Source organism: Pituophis catenifer, unplaced genomic scaffold (assembly GCF_029215685.1).
Source record: "Pituophis catenifer annectens isolate HBS135680 unplaced genomic scaffold, rPitCat1.0.hap2 SCAF_1, whole genome shotgun sequence".
Classification (NCBI taxonomy): Eukaryota; Metazoa; Chordata; class Lepidosauria; order Squamata; family Colubridae; genus Pituophis; species Pituophis catenifer.
The window spans coordinates 233981639-234005319 of record NW_027256881.1 but is presented as its reverse complement, the minus strand read 5'-3'; the positions used below and the strand labels follow the sequence as shown (position 1 = coordinate 234005319).

The window sequence follows — 23681 nt, the reverse complement described above, 5'->3', positions numbered from 1 at the left end:
CAACATATAGAACTTGAGAAAAAGTGTAAATAACCTTTCAGGCTTCATTTCAAATATTTCTGAAACAAACTCCCAAAAATATGATGTAGAAATTAGCCAGTTGCATAGGATTATGCAAATATTATTCTACTTTTAAGTCTGAAGTAAAATATGTAGTCCCATTAGGCACAAGCCTTGTTTCAAGCAGTGATGCTTTTTTACATTGTTTTAATGTAATTCCACACCAGTATACTTTGTGAAAACATTTTTCTTTAAAAAGGCACTACAATACTGAATTAAATAGGGTTCTATTTCATTCAAATATATCGAAGTGCTAATGCCCTCTAGGGACACAGCCTAGAATTATCCAATACTGCTTGAAAATCAGTAAACTGCAACCACTGCCAATTCATCCAAGACAATTCATGCAAGATTCATTGCTTCTTGTCCTGCCTTCGTCTTTGGAGAATAGATTGACCTCCTCTTCTTTGTGGCAGCCCCTTAGGTATTGGAACATTGCTATCATGTCACCCTTGATTCTTCTTTTCATTAAATTTGCTAGACATACCCAGTTCCTGCAATCCTTCTTCATCATTGGCATCCTTTGGTCTCGAGACACTATGGTATCGTGCTCTAGAAAGAGGTCCTAAAACAGCATCTAGTGTGACTAAAAAGGCCAATTCAAGAGTGGCAATCCCTTCCACCCTGAGGGCAGATACATTCTGTCCCCTGCCCAGCCCCCAGATTTCGCTGGTTCCTGGACTGCCTCTTTACCTCAGCCTGCCAAACTGATAGGCAACATCTTAGTCTAAAACAGAGGTCTTCAAACTTGACAGCTTTAAGATTTGTGGACTTCAACTCCCAGAATTCTCCAGCCAGCATATTCTGGCTGGAGAATTCTGGGACTTGAAGTCCACAAGTCTTAAAGCTGCCAAGTTTGAAGGCCTCTGGTCTAAAACAAAACAAAGATCCAACTCCATTTAATGGGTGCAATTCCATAAAAAAAAAGAAAAAGAAAAATTACACTCAAATACAAGCTACACTGCTTTCAATAGATAGATCAGTGAACAGCCTTTAATGGGGCGGGGGGGGGGGCACGGCACTTTCCATGTCAACATTCGTCCAAGGAGATTTCATCTTTGCAACTTAAGGATGGTTGGACCGAGTGGAAGACCACCTAGCATAGCCTTTCTTGAAATCCGAGCAGACCAATAGGCGGCCACCGATTTCTGGCTCGGCCGCGGAGAAACGTTCCGCTCCGCGCCTCCCGCGATGCACCGCGAAGGGCGCCTCCGTCCGCCGCGCGCCCTCCCTCCCGTCCCGTGAGCCTTTGTGGAAGCGCGCGCGGGAAGAGAAGATGGCGGCAGCGGTGGGCCTGGCCGAGAGGGGCTATTTGGAGCTCGGTGGGGCGGAGCGGAGCGCGCGGCACGGCCTCCGCGAACTCGTCTTCAGCCTCCCAGGTGGGGTAGGGGGAGAGACACCCCCCGGCGGGGCCTAGACGGGGCGGGGTTGCCGCGCGGGTGGTCCTTCGCGTGACATACATGCACGCACATAGAGCATCCATGCCGGCGCGCGGGGACTGACAATCCGCCTCCCTTGTCCGTCTTTTGCAGGTGGCGGCGCCTCCCCGTCGGCCGTGCGGTATCCTGACAGCGCTGGAGGGTTTTGGTACCAAGAGAACGCGCAGCTGGGCTCGGTGACTAGAAACCGGTTTATTCATTGGTGAGTGATCCGAGGTAGCTCACCTCCCGAACGGACAAGGGTATAGAATCGTAGAGCTGGAAGGGACCTTGGAGGTCTTCTAATCCAACCCTCCTGCACAAGACAGGAGCCCTTATTCCATCCCGGACAAATGGTTGTCCAATCTTTTCATAAACACTTCCAGCGGTGGTGCATCCGCAGGTCCAGGAGGCAAGCGGTTCCATTGACTAAGTCCGTTTATTCCCGCCTAGGAGCCCTGAGCTAGAAAGATTCAGATCTGCTGCATCCTGTCTGAGCTAAGCTTCCACTTTGACATTGACATTGTTTGGTTCCTTTGGTTCTTACCTTTGTCTTAGTGGGAATGTGGGTTGGCTGTTGTCTTCTCTTTTGCTGCCTTAGTATGTCAAAATTCCTTGTCTCTGGAAGTTCAGGTTAGCAGCCCCTTCCTTCCTGCCAGTTTATAAAGCTATTAAAACAATACTTTCCCAACATGGTTTTAGATGGATACAATTATCTGATAGTCGTTTGGGATGTCTGTTATACAGGTGAAACTCGAAAAATTAGAAAATCGTGCAAAAGTTCATTTATTTCAGTAATGCAACTTAGTTTTTCATAAACTAATATATGAGATAGACTCATTACATGCAAAGCGAGATAGTTCAAGCCTTGATTTGTCATAATTTTGATGATTATGGCTTACAGCTCATGAAAACCCCAAATTCACAATCTCAGAAAATTAGAATATTACATGAAATCTATAAAACAAGGATTGTACATAGAACGATATCAGACCTCTGAAAAGTATAAGCATGCATATGTACTCAGTACTTGGTTTGGGCCCCTTTTGCATCAATTACTGGTTCAATGTGGCGTGGCATGGATGCTATCAACCTGTGGCACTGCTGAGGTGTTATGGAAGGCCAGGATACTTCAATAGCGGCCTTCAGCTCTTCTGCATTGTTCGGTCTCATGTCTCTCATCTTTCTCTTGGCAATGCCCCATAGATTCTCTATGGGTTCAGGTCAGGTGAGTTTACTGGCCAATCAAGAACAGTAATCCCATGGTCATTGAACCAGGTTTTGGTACTTTTGGCAGTGTGGGCAGGTGCCAAGTTCTGTTGGAAAATGAAGTCAGCATCCCCATAAAGCTTGTCTGCGGAAGGAAGCATGAAGTGCTCCAAAATCTCCTGTAGACAGCTGCATTGTCAAGCACAGTGGACCAACACCAGCAGATGACATGGCTCCCCAAATCAACACAGACTGTGGAAACTTCACACTGGACTTCAAGCATCTTGTAGTGTATGCCTCTCCATTCTTCCTCCAGACTCTGGGTCCTTGGTTTCCAAATGAGATGCAAAAGTTGCTCTCATCAGAAAAGAGGACTTTGGACCGCTGAGCAACAGACCAGTTCTTTTTGTCTTTAGCCCAGGTAAGACGCTTCTGACGTTGTTTGTTGTTCAGGAGTGGCTTGACAAGAGGAATACGACATTTGAAGCTCATGTCCAGGATCTGTCTGTGTGTGGTGGCTCTTGATGCACTGACTCCAGCCTCAGTCCACTCCTTGTGAAAGTCCCCAACACTTTTGAATGGCCTTTTCCTGACAATCCTCTCCAGGCTGCGGTCATCCCTGCTGCTTGTGCACCTTTTTCTTCCACACTTTTACCTTCCACATAACTTTCTATTAATGTGCTTTGATACAGCACTTTGGGAACATCCAACTTCTTTTGCAATTACCTTTTGAGGCTTTCCCTCCTTATGGAGGGTGTCAGTGATGGTTTTCTGCACAACTGTCAGGTCAGTAGTCTTTCCCATGATTGTGATTCCTACTGAACCAGACTGAGAGACCATTTAAAGGCTCAGGAACCCTTTGCAGGTGTTATGGCTTAATTAGCTGATTAGAGTGGGACACTTTGAACCTAGAATATTGAACCTTTTCACAATATTCTAATTTTCTGAGATTGTGAATTTGGGGTTTTCATGATCTGTAAGCTATAATCATCAAAATTATGACAAATCAAGGCTTGAACTATCTCGCTTTGCATGTAATGAGTCTATCTCATATATTAGTTTCACCTTTTAAGTTGGATTACTAAAATAAATGAACTTTTGCACGATATTCTAATTTTTCAAGTTTCACTTGTATGTCTGCCTTTTGGCTTTTGGTCTGTACTTATATACTCTTGTATGCTGCCTAGACTGCAGTTTGGAGAAGTTTAAAAGAGTTAAATAATTTGGAATTTATCGTCTCCATTTTATTTATGGAGAAAAATAGTATTTTGAATAATTGGTTATAAAATGAAATAACTTTCATGAAGACATTGGTAGCATGAATGCTCCTTAGAAATCTGGACATTATATATTAGAGTTGACTTTCTAGAAAAACAACATTGAGCTGAATTTATAAGCATGACATGTTTTACGTGTTTAATGGAGTAAACTATAACAGAATAAAGACTTCCCCATATGTCCTCTTACTTTCTTGTGAGATTGGTCAATAGGTACAGAATTTAAATATTATCACAAGCTATCATCATTCTGCTTTCTCTGATTTGTGAAATGGAAAAGAAGCAATAGCAATTTGAAGTGAGGAATAATTCAATTTGCTTCCATCATTTCCCCTTAGGCAATGCTGGATAAACACATTAAATGTTTCCAGGCAATCTGGGTTCATAGGTAATACAGTCCTTTAAAAGTGCCAGTAAATTCACATCAGCCAACAAATTCAGTTATAAATAAACATGTATTGAGAAGAAAATTAAAAACAAATTGGAAAAGAAAAATAACTGAAAGTTATAACAGTAAATAAGTAGTTGGTTTTGCTTGAACCATGTGCTGAAATAAGAAAGAACAATCTAGTAGACTTATTCAGGACTTCAATTAGAAAGTATTTCGTGCACTGGAATTAACTGGGTTCAGGCAGGAATATAAAGTAAAAAGTAGAAATTAAACTGAAAGACATGTTTGATTGTATGTTATTCAATTTAGACAACTTTGGTTGACAGTTGCTTTCTGGCCTGTGGGCAACATACAAATCAACAGGAGAAGGGCTAGCAGTGGGCAATTAATTTAATTACCTTACTTAAGTAAAAGTAAATAGTCAAAAGAGTTGGCAGTTTTCCCTATCACATGGATCTGTTTATTTGTAAAGGGATGCTAGCTGAGAAGTAGGAAAAGGAAGAATCACTCAACTGACTCAGAAACATAACAGTCAATCAGGACCAGGCACTGCCACACAAGTCAAGGGGTCTTGGGGTCATGAGCATATTGGATCAGGGATGCCAGGTACAGTGGATATATGTCCCCAAACAGAAAATATTGGCATTAGTTGTTTACTATTCGTGTAAACTTGCTATGTGCATTTTGTTTCTTTTTGCAGGGCAACCTCAGGTGGGACACTAGAACTGGTAGAGGAGTCCCTTGATATAAACCTTTTGAACAATGCTGTTCAGCTCAGATTTCAGAATTGTAATCTCTTGCCACAAGGAGTACATATCTTTGAGACACAAAATCATGTTGTTATATTGGTTTCAACCAATCAGACAGTACATAGATTGATGTTACCTCATCCAGCTCGGATGTATAGGCATGTAAGTAATCTATTTTAATATATATCTCTTTAAAAAACTTCCAAGATTATTAATTTAGAGACAAAATTATTTTAGTTGAAGAAATCAAATCACAGATTTATTTGCCTCTGTTTTTTTTCCTGCATATCACTTCACCATCATAATATATTAATTCCTGTCCCATCCAAATCATGGTACTTATTTGAAGAATCATATAAACTGAGCCCTTTTTAGTTGGCTGTTGAATGTATTTCATGTACAATAAAATTATTAACATAACTTCATATTCTGGGGATAAATTTGAATGGATTAGAACATGCAAGTTGCACAATTTAAGCTGCTAATGATAGAATTGTATGATGGTGAGGAAGTCCATTGATTAGTGAGAGAATATGTATTTGGTTTGTGTCAGACATCAATTTCTGGTTTTAATCTGTCAGCTTTAGAGTTAGATAATTTTGACATTTTCTGCTGAGATTAAGAGTTAGTCAGTCTTTGGATTTGCACAAAGTGATAACTATCCATAGCTGAGTTAGCTGACTATAATGTGAAAACCATATTGTGATGTAGGCGTGCCTAAACTGCGGCTTGTACTTTAGTTTTATTGTAATTTTACCTAATTCATCTGTAGTTTCGTAGTCTGGATCTGGACAGGAAAATCAATACGTGATATTCTATAATTTCAAATACATACATAGAAACAGGAATACCCTCAAAATGTAAAAACTTTTATAAAGAGAAAATAACGAAAGTGATCTCAGCAGACTAATGCCCAAAGGTGAGATACTAAGAGGAGTAGAACAAAAATGGTCAAAATGTATCTGGTGTGATTTGCCCTCCTGGAAAAAGTTTGCTGAATAGGCTACTTAACATGGGGTAGATACTATGAGAAAATGCTTTTCTAATTTAGTTTCAGAATTTTCAATTTTTAAAATACTTTTTATACAATAGAAATATTAATAGAAAAGTTATTTTACTATTTTCTTCTTCAATTTTATACTTTCTTGTTGCTAATTTTATCCCTGGTCGTTTTTTTTAAAGGAGCTGATAACAGAAAGTCAAATGCAGTCAGTTTTCACAGATATTGGAAAACTTCATTTTAGAGACCCGTTGAACTACTGTGTGATCCCCACAGTTCCTGGGTTGTCACCTAGTTCCACTGCTTCAGCAGCTTGGCTTACTAGTGATGGAGGGTCCCTCTTTGCCCTGCCATCTGCTTCTGGTGGGATTTTTGTCCTTAACCTGCCACCTTATGATGCTCGTGGTAAGTGTATGCAATTATAAAAAGGCAGGTGATTCAAAGGATACAGAGAAAAGGGCGTCTGTTGGAATGTTGTAGCTGGCTGTGCTTCCTGCAGCAGTTAAATTGCTGCCCTGCTCACTATCGTAAATATGATACAGGCAGTGGTGGGTTGCTCCCGGTTTGCACCAGTTTGCAAGAACTGGCAGTAAAAATTTGTAATAGTTCGGAGAACCGGTAATAACATTGGCTGGCCACGCCCCTGAACTGGTCCCCGGCCTGGTCGCCGCTTGTTTACCCCACCCACCTCATCAGAGGCTTTTTTTTTTTAACTTTTAAAAGCATTTTTTCTACAACCTCTTCGGCCAAAAAAATGCTTTTAAAAGTTAAAAAAAAAGCCTCTGATGATCGTGTGGCTCAGCTGGGATCATCAGAGGCTTTTAAAAGCATTTTTTCTATAACCTCTTTGGCCGAAGAGGGAAAAAAATGCCTTTAAAAGCCTCTGGCAATCTCAGCTGAGTTGCCTGATCATCAGAGGCTTTTAAAAGCATTTTTTTTCTGCAACCTCTTAAGGTTGTAGAAAAAATGCTTTTAAAAGTAAAAAAAAAAAAGTTGGCCATACCCACCCAGTCACATTACCCCTCACCAAGCCATGCCCACAAAATAAGCCACGCCCACAGAACCGGTAGTAAAAAATGTTTGGAACCCACCCCTGGATATAGGTAATCCTTGGGTCATATGACACTTGGCAACGGACAAGTTGCAGTGTTAAGGGGTCAGGTGATAACTTTTTACGATCTTCTGACAAAAAAAATCAATAGGGAAGCCAAATTCACTTAATAACCCTGTTACTAACTTAACAACTGCAGTGATTCACGTAACAACCGGGGCAAGAAAGGTCGTAAAATGGTGCAAAACTCACTTAACAACTACCTTGCTTAGCAATGGAAATTTTGAGCTCAGTTGTGATTGTAAATTGAGGACTATCTATATTCAAGTTACAGGTAGTCCTCAACTTGCAACTGTTTGTTTAGTGGCTGTTCAAAGTTACAATGGCACTGAAAAAAGTGACTTGGGACTGTTTTTCACATGACCATTGCAGCATCCCTGTCATATGATCGACATTTGGATGGTGTAATTGCATCCAAATTGCAGGTGTAATTTCATAAATGTCACTTTCATTCTCTTCTGACTTTCCCCTTATATTCTTTTAGATTTACACTGTTTCAAGTACAAAACTTATTAAAATGTTCCATTTTGAGGACAAAACAGGATCAAAGTAAAACATTGCAATTAATGTTGATGTTAAATGAAAAGTGTTTTAAAACTGATATAAATTAAAAATTCATTCTGATTAATTATTTTAGGAAATAAAGAATGACCTTGCCTTTGCTTAGACCACCAACAGAATCTTATATAAGTTCTAATTATCCACAATTAATAAATCAACTAAGTAATAAATTTGTTTTAAATGTCTTTCTGTAGAATTCACTGAAGACTATTTGATTTAATTGCATCTTTTTTATATTGTCAGATTTAAACAATTGCTAAAATTGTTTTCTTATTTTTTTTAGAGATGCCTTCAACTTCATTTGTGGAGTTGAAACAGAGTTCAGTCATGCAGCGCCTGCTTACAGGTTGGATGCCAACTGCCATCAGGCTAGTATTATGATGATAAGCAGTTAAGGCTTATAATTAGAGTTTAATTAGAACTCTTAAAGCTTACACAGCAACAAATAGAGTAATTGGAATTGGCATTGGAATGAATGAAACATGGAAGGGAAATCGAGAACCTGGGTCTGGAGAGGGAAAGATTAGCAGATAATCAAAGAAAAGTTGAAAAAAACAAAGCGGAAGGAGAGAGACTAAAGGCACCCAATTGTACAGAAAAAGGGTACCTCTCACTTTTTGTAATTAGCTCTGTTCCCAATAGCAATGAATTCCTTGTGGTGCTGAAGACAGGTTTTCAAAAGAGTGGCGATGGCTACCTTTCTACACAAGAAAGCGGAGTTGTGAGAATAATAGTAGACTGTATTGAAAAATGCGGCATGAAATTGTAATCAGTTCCTGCTTGATTATTTTGGAGTTTAAACTTCTGCAGGTTGTTCACTATAGTATTGCGCTTTATGATTATTTTGAAGTTTTATGTATGGCACTGTAGTAGTACTGCCCTTCATGATTCATTTGACGTTTTAGGCATTTAGGTTTTATAATATTTTTTCTTCTGAAAGAAGAACCGCTGCAAAGAAAAGACTTATAAACAGTGCTTCTTCAGCTAAGTTCAACTTAAAATGCCATGTTTGGTCAATACTCAATTAAGATGTCAATAATAATTAAGTTGTTAATAATTATAATAATTATTATTAGTTGTTAGTAATTATTGACATTTCAATAAAGATGTCATTTATACCTCACTAATGAAGTTCAATAGTGTTCCAGTTAGTCATTACTGTGATAGAGCAGTTGTAATGTTACATATGGAAAAAACTGTCATGCAGAATCATTGATTTTTTCCTTAGTGCTTGCTTCTGTATTTATTATTGTTATTGTTACTGTTTTTACAGAGGGGATCAAAATCCTTCAGATCTTCCTGTTAGCTTATCTGTCCACTGTCGTGAACATGATGCACTTCTCTTTGCGCTCTACCAAGATCATAAACTTCGGATGTGGTCTTATAAAGTGAGTAATGTTTTATTTTTTGTTTGTTAATTAATTCTTAATATACTAACCAATTGGTAATCATCAAAATGATTTGTGTCATCTTGGCTCTTTGATCTACACCCCCAATGGACACACTTGCTCACCTCAGTTTCACGAGTTTGGACAAACCATAAAGCACAATGAGTTTTATGGTTCAGTCAGGCTTTAGGAATGAGCTGTTGGCTTTCAGGGACTAATGCTCTTCCTGTTATAGATTCAAGGGTTCTACACTGAAATTATTTGATATAGAGTGCAGTCATATTCTCTACCTCTTTTACTGCATTGTGAGAAGCTTTGTTGTAAGCATTGTGAGCGTGAATTGAGTTCAGAATCATGGTACATTTTCATTATCCAGCAGAACCTGTAGGCCAACCAGGAAAAAAATGCTACTCCTTTGTCTCATTGCACCTCCAATCCTCTATGTCCTGAAAAATCTGATGAAAGATTTGAGGGATCTCTTAGAATAGTTGGGTAGATAATATTGGGATGAAAATGATGAAGATGAAGTTGGAGGAGGAGGAGAAAGAGAGGAGGAGGAGGAAGGGGAAGAAAGAAGAGGAGGAGGACGAGGAAGAAGAGAAAGTAGTAGTAGTAGCAGCCGCAGCCGCAGTAGTAGTAGTAATTACAATAAAGCAAACAAAGAAATTATTGACCCAAAATGTCTCTTCCCTCCCTTCTTTCTGCCAATTGAGTGTTCTCGGTAGTATTGATACTAACTTCACAAAAATACCCCCAGACCTGTTATGTTAGCAACAGGTCTGTTATGTTATGTTATGTTATGTTATGTTATGTTATGTTATGTTATGTTATGTTATGTTATGTTATGTTATGTTATGTTATGTTATGTTATGTTATGTTATGTTTGTTTGTTTTGTTATGTTATGTTATGTTATGTTATGTTATGTTATGTTTGTTTGTTATGTTATGTTATGTTATGTTATGTTATGTTATGTTATGTTATGTTATGTTTGTTATGTTATGATGTTATGTTATGTTTTGTTATGTTATGTTATGTTATGTTATGTTATGTTATGTTTGTTTGTTTTGTTATGTTATGTTATGTTATGTTATGTTTGTTATGTTATGTTATGTTATGTTATGTTTGTTATGTTATGATGTTATGTTATGTTATGTTATGTTATGTTTTGTTATGTTACGTTATGTTACGTTATGTTACGTTATGTTACGTTATGTTACGTTATGTCACGTTATGTCACGTTATGTCACGTTATGTTATGTTATGTTATGTTATCTGCTTCTGTTTCTTAAAAACAGAAGCAGATATGTAAAGTCTGAAAATACACTGTAGTAAATTACTATCAAATCTGTGATGAGCTGTGGAAAATTAAACAGAATAAATTATCTCTCCAGTGTCTCAGTGCTGTGTTTATAATTGTATTTAAAGATGTTTGCTTTTTGTTTGCTCATCTAACATCTTAACAGAATCAAATGTGCCTGATGGTGGCTGACATGTTGGAATTTGTTCCTGTAAATAAAGATTTGAGACTTATTGGTGGAAGTGGACACAGATTACAACTGGCATATTCTGAGTCATTGGGGCTTTATATTGGTGTATATTTGCATGCACCCAGACAAGGACAGGTAACTGAAATTTTGTATTTGGATAATACAAGATGTATTTTATTGAAACTAAAATAAAATACTAAAATACTGTTTCTATGATAATTTATAATTTCAGACTATTTGGCAAAGGCAGTTTACAACTATATATACTTTGTTTTGGAAGCTGAGATAAAAAACAAAGCTTAAAATGCTGATCATTTCAACTGTTACTTGTTTTAAACATGGACAATTATGTAACATTGATGCACATTAAAGATATAAAGATTATACACATGAAGTATGTTTAGAACAGTGATTTTCAATCTTGGCAGCTTGAAGATCTGTGGACTTCAACTCCCAGAATTCCACAGCCAGCATGCTGCCTGGGGAATTCTGAGAGTTGAAGTGTACACATCTTCAAGCTGCTAGGGTTGAGAAACATTGCCTTAAATATTGAGAATTCATTGAGTAGCACAAATGTCTTATCTCTAAAGTAAAATATTTTCAAATAACTTCAGATACAGAATTGTTGTATTGTCTGAGGTTTCCCATTTGTGGTTCATTCCTCAGCGACTTCAAGTCCTGCCAATATGCCCATACAGAGAGCCAAATTCTCCTTTCTATCTACAGGGAAAAATTGCATAATTGCTGAGAGTTGTTCTTCATTCTGTAGTTACTAGAATATCTGATATACATGGCATGTAATTATCTTGATTTTCTAGAATTAAAAAAAAAGGGTAAGGATATGGTAAGAATTCATTTCATTTTTATTTGTACTAATTGCAGACCTTTTTTCCTCCCCTGCAGTTCTGTGTCTTCCAGTTGGTCAGCACAGAGAGTCATCGCTATAGTCTTGATCACATATCATCATTGTTCACATCTCAGGTTGGAACTGGTAACACTCAGGTCAATGAAGTCAAATGGGTTTCAGATAAAAATAAATACATAGGTCATGGGTAATCCTCTTCAGGCTGAAAAGGCTTAAATACAGCTATCTTACCTTCCCTCTTACTTGAGCATGTATAATGCGATGAAAAATTATATATATAATCCTTCTAGATTCAATCAGTAGATTCTACATTGTTAACATAATACTGTTTTTATAATTCATTTGTTGTTTTAATCTATTTACATTTTTATTTAGGAGACACTTATTGATTTTGCTTTAACTACTTCTGAGATCTGGGCACTTTGGCATGATGATGAAAATCAAACTACTGTGAAATACATCAATTTTGAACAGTAAGTTTTATTCCCTTCAGCTGTTAATTTGCTCAATATGTTTCTTTAAAACAAGCTTCAGTGTTGATTATTTTATTGAAAAAGTTTCAGAATAAATATATTTGTGTGTCAGAGTACTAGAAGATGATAACATTGAACCAAAAGTTGTTATTCTTTGCACTTTTGAAGCTTTAGAATAGGATTAGATTACATAGCCCTGAGAGATTGTTCTCTATTACCCAAGCTTATAATGGTGTTGTTAACTAGGCAGGAGAAAGCATTCCCAAATAAGGCTTTAGACGGAAGATACCCACCATTTCAATTTCTAACAACGTTTTTAAGGTGTAAGGGAAGCCCAGTAGCACTAATAGCAATAGCACTTAGACTTATATACCGCTTCACAGTGCTTTACAGCCCTCTCTAAGCGGTATTGCCTCCAACAATCTGGGTCCTCATTTTACCAACCTCAGAAGGATGGAAGGCTGAGACAACCTTGAGCCTCGTGAGATTTGAATTGCCAAATTGCAGGCAGTCAGCAGGAATAGCCTGCAATACTGCACTCTAACCACTCTAAGCACTGTGCCACTGTGGCTCAATAATAATCGATTATAGGTAGTCCGTGACTTACAACTGTTTGTTTAGTGATAATTCAAACTTACAACAGCACTGAAAAAAATGATTTATGACAGTTTTTCACACTTTTGACCTTTGCAGCATCACATGATCAAAATTTGGAAACTTGGCAACTGGCATGTATTTATGACAATTGCAGTGTCTGGGATCATGTGATCATCTTTTGTGACCTGGCAAGCAAACTCAATGGGGAAGTCACGTTCACTTAACCACATTACTAACTTAAAGCTGCAGCGATTCACTTAACAACTGTGGCAAGGAAAGTGATAAAATGTGGCAAAACGTATTTAACAACTGTCTTAGCAACAGAAATTTGGGGCTCAATTGTGGTTATAAGTCAAGGACTACCTGTGTGTTTCTGATTAGTGTTTTGCTTTGCAGCTAAGCTGCCTCTTGGATTATTTCCTATTAAATGGTTCTTAAATCAGCAAGAAACCTAGTGGGCACCAGGGGATTGTTGGCTAGTGTACCAATGCCAGGATGGGAAGTCAGGGGCTTGCCCAAGAATGTGTACCACTGGATTAATAGAAAAACCTGACAATGTATGCCCACAGAAGAAAAGACTGTTATAACAGCATAGCAAAACATATCTGCTTGTTTTCTAGAATATGTGATGGCATTGAATTGAAAAAGGGACAAAGTGTTGAAATATGATGATTATCTGGAACATAGTCTTTTTGTGTGTGTGTATTTATATGACTGAAATAATCTAGTCTTGTTTTAGCAATGTTGCTGGTCAGTGGAACCAAGTTTCTGTTCAGCCCCTGCCAGCTGAAGAAGTGAATATACGAGATGACCAGGATCCCAGGGTAAATAAACCTATGAATTAAGTATGGGTATAGTACAGCTGTATTTATCTTACTTGTACTGTAAATGTATGTGTAATATAATAGAAATCTTCCAGTTTGAACAATGAATTTGAATGCCAGAGGTTATGATAGAAATAAGATCAACAAATAAATCTGGTTTCCAGTACATTTCCTTTAGATATATTGCTTTTATAGGCCCCAGGTAATCCATGATTTATGGCATGTGATACCAGAACTTCCATCAGTAAAGAGTGCAATTGCATCACTTAGTGACAGTAATCCCAGTCCCAGTTGCCAGCCTTAACTGAATCCCACCATCATTGGGGAATGTAACTTCCTGCTGCGCTAACCAAGTTGATGGAAAAGCTGACAGGAAGTTTCATGCCCCAGATTGGCAGGCAGATAAGTGGCTGCTACTGGGTGGGAGAGCAAGGAGTGCTCAGAGTTGTGGGGCAGGGAAGGGAGGGAATGAGGGTTGGGAGGGTGCACAAAAGGTGCAGGTCGGGAGAGGGGCACAAGGGGTATGTGAGGGAAAAGGTCAGGCAAGGTGCAAGAGGGTACACAACAGGAATGGGTAGAGTGCAGCTTGTGTGATGGCTGGGCAAGATGTGAAGGAAGTATGGGATTAGTGATGAGTGGGTCAGGAGGGTTGCAAGGGTGTGTGTGAGTGTGCAAGCAGGAGGGTGTAATGGAGGTGTGTGATGGATTGGGGAAGATGTGTGGCAGCGCACAAGTAGCTGGTGTGAGCACAGAAGGCATGGGAGAAGGTGTGGGGAACACTCCAGCAACTTATAACCTTTCCTGCTAGCTTTCCCATTGATTTTCTGGGGAAGCCAGCAGAGAAAGTTGCAAATGGTGATCATGTGGTTGTGGGGCATTGCAGTGGGTCCAGAGTGCAATCCGGATGCCAGGAACCCCAGTTGTGATCATGTGATTGCAGGGATGCTGGGATACCAGAAATCTGAGGATGGTCATAACCCCCATTTGTTCAGCACCATTGTAACTTTGAAAAGCCACTGAACAAAATGGTTGTATATCAAGAAAAATGTGTATTTGGAAAGATTGGGCATTTGTTACTCCAAATGTGTTAAATATCAAAATACTAACAGTGATTTACATCATTTGAAAAAGGACATAATCATGCACATTTAATGCAATTTAATCTAAATTTAAATGCCTTATCTATCTACTTTGGATTCAGTAGATTTGTCTATTATTTCAGAACAGGGTTGTCAAACTCGCATTGTCACATTGATGTATTGTGACTTTTTTCCCCTTCGCTAAAACGGGTGTGGCCAGCGTGTGATGCATCTGGCCTGCAGGCCACGACTTTGATACCCCGGTCCAGAAAGACGTTGTGACCATTGCATCAAAATTTTGCCAAATGAGGAAAAGTTGAATTAATGTCTGTTAAAATGAGAATTACTCTATTTGTTATGGCTGTTGATATTCCAGTTGTCCCCAGATTTCAGAGCCTGCGGAGCATCATGCCACTCACACAATTTTAGTGCAAGAAAATAGCATCACACCTTAGTTTTTAAAAAATCATATACATCTATTGAATTGATACCAATTATAATGATTCTTTACAGGAAACATTTACAGAAGCTATCTTCCTACCCGGTCAGTTCACAAATGCAGCTTTGCTTAAAGCTTTACAGGTGAGTATCAGTCATTATTTATTAGGGAATTTGTCCTAACTAAGCAAAATTTAAAAAGCCAATTAACATCTTTTTTTTTTTGACACAAAATGTTGGATTGCAGCCAAAGAACATAATAATTTTCTCCAGTTCATAATTCTTAATGATCTATTAGTGTCATCTGAAAAGCGCATTCTCTTGGATAGCAGTTGATAAGGCTAAATTTGAAGCATAAACCACAGTATTAACTTACAGGATCCTATCATACTGGTCAACAAGTCACAATATGTAATATTAGTAGGTAGAAGCATTTTTAAACCTGGTTTCCATTGTGCGTTGAAATGTAAAACATCCTGTTTCATAATTTTAGAAAATTAAAAATATTAGCTAATATTTGATAAGGAGGCATGGTTAAATCTTTTTTCCAAGTAAGTAATTTGCCCTAAACAAGTTAGCATATTCTCTCCAATTAACATTTAGTAGTCATAAGTGGTAGGAATTCACTTCTGTATTCAACAGTGTCTGAAGAAATACGTTCTTAAACACTCCGTTCTTTGAAAAATGTTGATATATATGAGGAGGCACTTGAATTAAAAATGAAAGATTATTGATCAGATGAATTATTTATATACCTGTAAAACAGCTTAATGTAGATAATATAGTAAAAGTATTGTAATAGAATAGGATTTGTTTGAAGAAAAACTGCTTGATGATCTAACATTTTGTTCTCAGAGAGGCAGGAAATCAAAATAAGGTTACTATAGAATTTAAGTATTAATAGAAATACCATATGATAGCTACATCCAAATAGTTTTATAATTTAAGAAATCACTTGTTAACAATATGCAGTGTTTGGAGTGACAAGGGAAATATTAGTATGTTGATAATAACAAAAGAATGCACAAGAACAGGAAATCATATTGTTAAGTTTCACACAAAGAAACTGATGAAATCAAGTGTAGACAATGCTCTGCTTGATTGGAAGTGAAGTCCTTGGTACTTTCTGAGCTTGACTAGAAGTGAAATACATTTCATACTACATATTTAATAATTTACGGTCCAAGATGAAACACTATAGTAATAAAGATAGGAAGCCACAAATGGACTTGAGGGACATGCCTCTAGTTAAAGGTATTTATTAAGGCAACAGTATAAGCATGGTTTGGTGACACTGGAAGACTAACATTGTTATTGTATCAGATTTTGGAAGAAAATTAGAAGCAAGAAAATGTAATCTGCTCATGGGAATGGCATTTTAATTAAATAAGACTGATGTTCATTATCAAGTTAATGAATCAGCTCCAAAGTCTGATGTGATCAAAACTTGGTTCAGTGCTCGTCTAAACCTTTTTAAACTAATGATTTGCCTTCTTTCTTTTCCTTCCTTCCTTCCTTCCTTTTCTTTCTTTCTGAAAGGAACATGTATGAAATTGTGACATGTAAGATTAAACAGTGTAACACTCTTTTTCTCTATATATATATATTTGTAGATATTTTCTCAAGAAGCTGAGAGGTACAAAGACCTGTCATGGGATGAACTGAAAAAAGAAATTACTATTGCTCTAGAAGATGAGGTAAGATTAGATTTATTTCTGTTTTAAAGAATCATTTCAGTTAATTTTAACTCTTGGCTGCTTATAGAGTGGGCTGGTAGGGGAAGAGTTGCTGTTCAGCCACATTTCTCCTCTAATCATTTTATGACTCTGATATGCAAACAGTGTGTTATGTCACACATGATGCTAAACCTATCATTTTAACAATGTGGACATTTTATAATAGTCTAGTCTACATACTGTATAATGCTAAATGAATGGATTATTTCATACACAATGCTAAACCAGATTATGGTTTAGTGTTATGTGTTTGAACCAGCCAATTATTTTGAAGCCTCATCTTTTTTGTTGTTCTTGCTTAGTATAAGAAATAATAAAAATAATTTTATTTTTTGGTTAAGAGTAATTAGACCACTGTAGTGAAGTTTGATCCCGTTTGTGAAATGCTAGCTGTAGCTATTAATAGAAATGACAATAGTCTGGGTTCACTGGTTTCTTACATAAAGAAGTCTTTCTAATGAGGATAAATTTAAGAATAATTGGTTAATAGCAATAGCACTTATATCGCTTCACAGTGCTTTACAGCCTCTCTAAGCGGTTTACAGTGTCAGCATATTGCCAACAACAATCTGGGTCCTCATTTTACTGACCTCGGAAGGGTGGGAGGCTGAGTCAACCAATGAGAATCAAACTGCCAAACCGCTGGCACCCAGCAGTCAGCAGAAATAGGCTGCAGTAATGTGTTCTAACCACTGTGCCACCGTGGCTCTCTTTTAATTAATGGTATTAAAGTGCCAAGTGTCATTTGATAAATGATAGATAGTAAATTATTTTATTTCTCCCCCCTTCTCCCAGTTCCAGGGCAACGTGACAGAATATGAATTTTCACATGAAGAATTCAGACAATTACAAATAGAATTCTGGTCAAAATTCTACGCCTACTGCCTTCAGTATCAGGAAGAACTTTCACGACCACTTGCACTTCTCTTGAATCAGTATACTAATATGGTGTGTCTACTAAAAAAGGTAAGAACTTGACTATATTATAAATAAATTGATAAAAAATTGATGCTTTATAAGCTTATAAAAGAACATAATGATCCCATACTTTATTGCGATATTGAAACAATATATTTAAGTTTCTACAAAATACTTGCAAATCTACATTTATTTAGTAAACATTCAGGTGATCTAAGAATAGAATTCCCTGATCATACATTTTAGATATTTTTTTCTTTACAGTCAATAGAGTGGCCTTGCCTTTATTGTTTTTTATTTTGTATTAATCTTCTCCACTCCCCCAAATAAGTGGGACAATCCATAATTTTAAAAAGATCCAGGAAATCATGGAAACCATTAAAAAGTTTATTTGATTGTTTTCCTCATAGTTCAGTTGTTTACCTTTATTTGCTACTAATATTTTCAAAGCATATTTTAAGACTCAGAATATGGATAACCATCCTGACTGCAGGTATTTGCTTTGTAATTTGCAGATACAGTTTATATTTGTGGTTATATTTTAGTTACCTGTATGATTTGAAATTAGAACAAATCGTTGTTTTCTGCTCTTTGAAACTAAGTAGAGGGTTTGTTTGTTTCCCACAGGGTTATTTTTCTTTTCTTGTGCCATGCTCCTTAATGGATCATCTTTATCTCTTGCCTGATGAACAACTGATTAATGAAGTTGAAAGTGCTGGCTTAGATGGTAATAGAGATGGAGCTTACTTTTTGTCTTACAATGTTATTTCAGTTCTGCTAATGGTTTCAGCATCTATTTACTACTGTGATTTTCAAAATTATAATATGTATTTAGCTTTGCAGAAGAAAAAAAAACCCAGCCAAGTCTCTTCTCTCCTCAATCCCCACATTTATTCCAGGAGAAGATTTTCCATTTTCCATATTAATTTTTGTGCTGTTTATTAATTTTGTTCTAACAAAAGGAAGGCTGAATAATGTAATCTAGAGCTTAGAAAAAATATTTTAAAATAATAATTGGATAATATCTCTTCAAAATCTTTATTTCAATACTCTAAATCAGGTGTGTCAAACTCTATTTCATTGAGGGCTTCATCAGAGTTGTGTTTGACCTTGTGGGGGGGAAGGGTGTGTGTGGCCAGCTTGATGTCACTTGTGTCAGGGGCGCTTCTGGTGGCCCGAGCGTTCTGCCAGAGAAAATGGGCTCCTGAGCTCCGTTTTTGGCTGCGACGGCCTCCTGAAACCCCATGCCAGCAAAAATGGAGCTCCGTTTCTGCTGGCAGAAGCACTGCAGGTTGGTCCTTTGCTGTTTGCAGGGTGGCCCCGCGGGCCAAATCTAAGCACTTGAGTTTGACACCCCTGCTCTAAATGAAAATATTTTTCCAGGAATAGCAAAGCTGATCCCAATGCTTTACAAGCAATAGAAATGTTATTTCTCTTGCCTTCCTGCAGATAGTCCTTGTCTTACAACCACAATTGGGTCCAGAATTTTAGTTGGAAGTAATTGTGATTGTTAAGCGGATAGCCAGATTCATTTAACTACCACGTTCCTAACTTAACAACTGCCATGAATCACTTAATAAATGTGGCAAGAAAGAGTGTAAAATGGGACAAAATTCACTTAACGAATTCTCACTTACCAACAGAAATTTAGGTCTCAATTGTGGCCGTAAGTCAGGGACTATCTGTAATCTTTATTATAAAGGATGGGGTGTTTTTTTCAGACAGCTATCCTTCAGAATTATTATTTTTTATTTGCTTGGTTTTGTTCTTGAGTTTTCCTCTGTAAAGCAAAGTGATATTTTTTTTATCCTTGTGAACTTCTTTCAGATTTTCCCCCTTTTAGGTTTGTTCTTTATATTTTCCAAGAGAATGTGGACACTATACTTGATACTCTACTTCTCTTGTTTGTCCAGACAAGGAACCAAGAGAGGGGATGTTGTTGGAGTATCTTTCATTGTCTTCCAATATTTATTTAATGTTTCCCTTTCCAGTATTTCTGGATTTCTGCCTGTTTTTGGAGCTACTTTTTCGTCATCCTGGTGCCATGATCATCTGTTTTTGGCTATTGTCTAATTTAAACCAGATAGATAAAACTTTTACAATCAGACCTAGATTTTTCTCTCCATTTTCAAGAGATTAAAATATACTGTGCCTGAGCATTTAGAAGCAGTTATCTCAAATCTGCTTGAAAATGGATAATTGCAAGATTGAGTTGATGTACGCAAAATGTACTGTCTCTTACATCATACACCATAGAATATTGAGAAACATATTTCATCTTATTTGGGGTTTTATTTGACTTATCAAGTGAAAGGAACTTTAGCATTTTATGCCTGTTTAGAATGCACTACAAAAAAGCTGCTTTCCTTTTTGTAAATTCTGAAGATTATCTCCTTGTTGCAGAATCTGATTTTTCTCATGATCTTCTGAGTCTTCTTCAGTGCCTTCGATTAATTGGAGAATCTGTTTCTGTGGAAATGGCACTCACAATGGAAATGGCTTGCTTCCGTCTCCAGTCTCCAGAGAGAGCTGCTGAACAGATCCTTAAAGACTTGATTGCTAATGACACGTAAGCCTGGATTTTGAGCTGCACGTGCATATAAAGATTGATTTGCTGATTTCCTTTGCAGTATTGAACTGATTAGATGCATTTACACGTCTCTTGAGGGTATTTATTTTGACCCTGACTACCAATGGCTTAATTATGTTATGCTTGGAGTGTTGTAATATATTCTGAGTATTCAGAAACTTGACCTTGACCAGAATACCATGGAGGCTATTGATCAGTCTGATTATAAAAGTCATCCAATACCATCCTGCCAACAATTCTTTAGCTGCTGGTCTTTTTTCAGGGTGAACTCAAAATGTTAATTATGATCTACATATCTCTCCATAAATTGGAACTTTGCTATTTGAAACATCTTCCAAAATGAATCAAGAGTTTTTGGAGATACTATCTTTTGGTTTGCTACTCTTAGGGGTACATTTATGGGGAAGCCAAAGAAGCAATCTTGAAGGCTACTCCTAGAATTGTTTAAGGCATATCAGGCTTAGTATTTTATTAATTTTTTCTCAAAAGCAAGTTCGCTATTCAAAGAAAGTGTTTTTATATTTATTTGAATCCTATTGTATTTTTATTTATAGTTTGAAAGTTTATTTTGCACTTAAAGAAGTCTTGAATGCTCTTTTTCATGGCAGTGCAGGATGTAGTAATTCTCTTAAGTCCTTAGAACAAGGAATAATAATAATAATAATAATAATAATAATAATAATAATAATAATAATAATAATAATAATAATAATAATAATATTTATATGTTGTCTGACTTCCATCAACCGTGGGGGTCGAAGGCAGTTTTTGAGTAGTTCGAGGCTTTAGCTGAACTTCCTGATTTTTTAGAGGGACACAGTAATATAACAATAACATTCTAAGGATGTGGCTGAAAAATGACAACCTTTTTTTTTGAAGTTTCTAGTTGAGTGTGTCATGAGAAATATAAAAGAAAGTTGAATATGTGGTAAAATAATAAGAGAATGAATAGGTAATGAATGAATGTAATTGAATGAGTGACCAATATATTGAGTTTGATTAGGAATTCATGAAGATCAACCATAAAACAAATGTACGGGGGAAAAAAGAATGACTTGAGAAAAGTGGGAAGAGAGAAAATTCTGATTGAATGGGATTAATAAATTCTCAAAGAGAAAGAAGCAGTAAGTTTATAATTGAAAAATATTTTAATTGGTATATGGATGTAGTGGAATGATGTTTGCAAAGACAGAAAAGTATGAGGAGAGATAATGAATAACATTTCCACTCCTGCCTTTAATTCCTGTGACTTACTCTTTCTTACTCTTTCTGCACTTTTGTTATGTTGCTTGTCTTGAAAGGGAATAGTATAATTGACATGTATTTAAACTTTTATCATGTTTAAGAATAGGAATGGCAAGAAACCCTGAGAAGCAAACTATTCCATTCTACCATTAAATCTTGCTGAAACCCCCCAAGTGACTTGAAATTGCATAGAGAAATTTCAGCCATTTTGCTGCTGAATTTCAGTGCCATGAGTGAGGGGTTTGTAAGCTGTAATAGGTATTCTGTGGGGGGGATGAGTAGTACAGTTTATACTTTCATTGCAAATAGCCATTTGTCATTATATCTATTTACATCTTCCTAACATCTTATCCAGGCAGTTTTAACTTGCAGTTTTGTTCCTTTTCATGAAGAAAAAGAATTACAGAATGAATGATTATGAATGATGAATGATTACAGAAACTTCTGTCACTAACCTACTACTGCACCTTTGGTTAACTTTCAATTACTGGTTATTTTCTAGTTATGAAGGCAGACTGGAAAGAAGTAATGTATATTTCAGAATGTACAGCTAATGAAATAACATTGAGCTTTTTCCTTTCAGAAAGCAGAGGCAGTTAAGTTGATGCCTCTTGCTGTAAAAAGCAATCTTCCAGTTTTAAGGTTTCACTTCTTTAGGCCTTAATCAGCTCTTGCCAAAGAACTGAAAGATTTGAGTTTTGCTTTTAAAAAAACTTCAGAAGTTTGCCTTAGGCTCACTTGTTTGATCGGACAATTGAATCACTAGGTTTCTAGGAGAATAGCATAGCAGTTTGTTTTGTGTTAAAACCTTGTATTAAATTTCTCGACTCCCTCAAGCATGAAAACTGCCGCATAGATTCACAATTGAACTATAGGTGTGGTGACTATATTTTCTTGAAAAACTAAAGGACAAACCTGAAAAGAGCGCAAATTTGGAATAGGTTCATAAGGATAAAAATTGTTTTAGGTGTATAACTGCTTTACAAAGGAAAATTCAAGAGCAAAACCAAGAAAATAAATAAATAAATAAATCTAAAGGGCACATTTCTGAAGTAAAGGACTGTCCTTTATAATAAAGGACACATGGTCCCTGTAAACTATATGTCCTGTGTGAAATTAATTATCTGCATTTGACAAACAGTATATATCTTGACAATCACTACAGAACTAATTAGTTTCAGAATAATGTGTTAAGCAAGTATCAACCTATGAGATATCAAGAATCACTGAGAAATAGTAATATGCCACAAAATTACTTCACTTTCATAATCTATAATCGCTCAATAATCTCTCAATTCATCTTAATTAAATTTTATTTATTTTTTGCAGAGAAAATATGATGGAAGATATTCACAGCAAACTACAAGAAATAAAAAATCCAGTTAATGCTATTGGGATGCTTATCCGGGAAATGGACTATGAAACAGATGTTGAGATGGATAGAGGATTCAGTCCTGGTGAGAAGAGAACAATATTATCCTCTCCTTCCCGCCGCAACATTCTGATTAAGTAGAAGCAACTTAAGTTAATACATATTTTTTCTCTCTTTCTACAGTTCAGCCCATAAACGTGCGCATGCATCTGTCACAACTTTATGGTAGTAGCACAACAGTAAATATGGTATGTCGGTGTGTGTACAAGATGTCCATGACACGCTTTTTAATTTGCCGGGACCTGTTGATTTTACAGCAGCTCTTACTACGGCTTGGAGATGCTGTGAGTATATCCTCAAACGCTAAAATCCTTCTGAATCCTAAAACACCCTATTTATAAAAAAAATATTAGGGACATATTTTATAATAGGGGGCAGGAAATAGATCAGTAATGGAAAAGTTACCATTTTGGTGGCTATTTTGTAAATAAGGACCATAACATGCAGGAAGTTGCTAATAAATTGCTGTCTGGTGTCCCTGGCATTGAACTTGAGTTATTTATGTGTGATCACTGTCTCATTCTCAATGTTACCAAATTTAACTACAGTTTAATGCTTATTGACTGTTTCAGATACTTTTGGGAGGAGATCAGCTATTCCACACTCAGCAGAACTTATTACATCGTACATCTATTTTGTTACTATCTTATTATGTGATAAGGTGGGCAAGTCAGCGATTGGCATCAGATGTTCCTGTTGATGAACTGTAAGTGTTTTATGTTTAGTGTATAAATATATAGGTATATAACAAAGTATATAAAAGTGTCTATAAATCATATTTAATTATTTTCCTTTGTATATAAAATAGGCATTTTAATACTTTTTTTGCATT

At 36.7% G+C, this 23681-nt stretch overlaps 1 protein-coding gene across 1 annotated transcript in view; it reads left to right on the top strand.

Moving 5' to 3' along the window:
- The first annotated feature begins 1336 nt into the window (after positions 1 to 1336).
- The window catches only part of NUP160 (nucleoporin 160), a 40916-nt gene continuing 18571 nt past the window's right edge, over positions 1337 to 23681 (top strand). The window contains exons 1-18 of the mRNA XM_070957172.1: positions 1337 to 1439; positions 1593 to 1701; positions 5056 to 5266; positions 6287 to 6509; positions 8060 to 8144; positions 9050 to 9164; positions 10629 to 10787; positions 11556 to 11633; positions 11893 to 11990; positions 13327 to 13411; positions 15004 to 15072; positions 16542 to 16625; positions 17460 to 17630; positions 18210 to 18309; positions 19986 to 20151; positions 22747 to 22874; positions 22973 to 23133; positions 23422 to 23555. Of these exons, the coding sequence (XP_070813273.1) occupies positions 1337 to 1439; positions 1593 to 1701; positions 5056 to 5266; positions 6287 to 6509; positions 8060 to 8144; positions 9050 to 9164; positions 10629 to 10787; positions 11556 to 11633; positions 11893 to 11990; positions 13327 to 13411; positions 15004 to 15072; positions 16542 to 16625; positions 17460 to 17630; positions 18210 to 18309; positions 19986 to 20151; positions 22747 to 22874; positions 22973 to 23133; positions 23422 to 23555 (2279 nt within the window). The remainder of the gene's footprint in view (positions 1440 to 1592; positions 1702 to 5055; positions 5267 to 6286; positions 6510 to 8059; positions 8145 to 9049; positions 9165 to 10628; positions 10788 to 11555; positions 11634 to 11892; positions 11991 to 13326; positions 13412 to 15003; positions 15073 to 16541; positions 16626 to 17459; positions 17631 to 18209; positions 18310 to 19985; positions 20152 to 22746; positions 22875 to 22972; positions 23134 to 23421; positions 23556 to 23681) is intronic.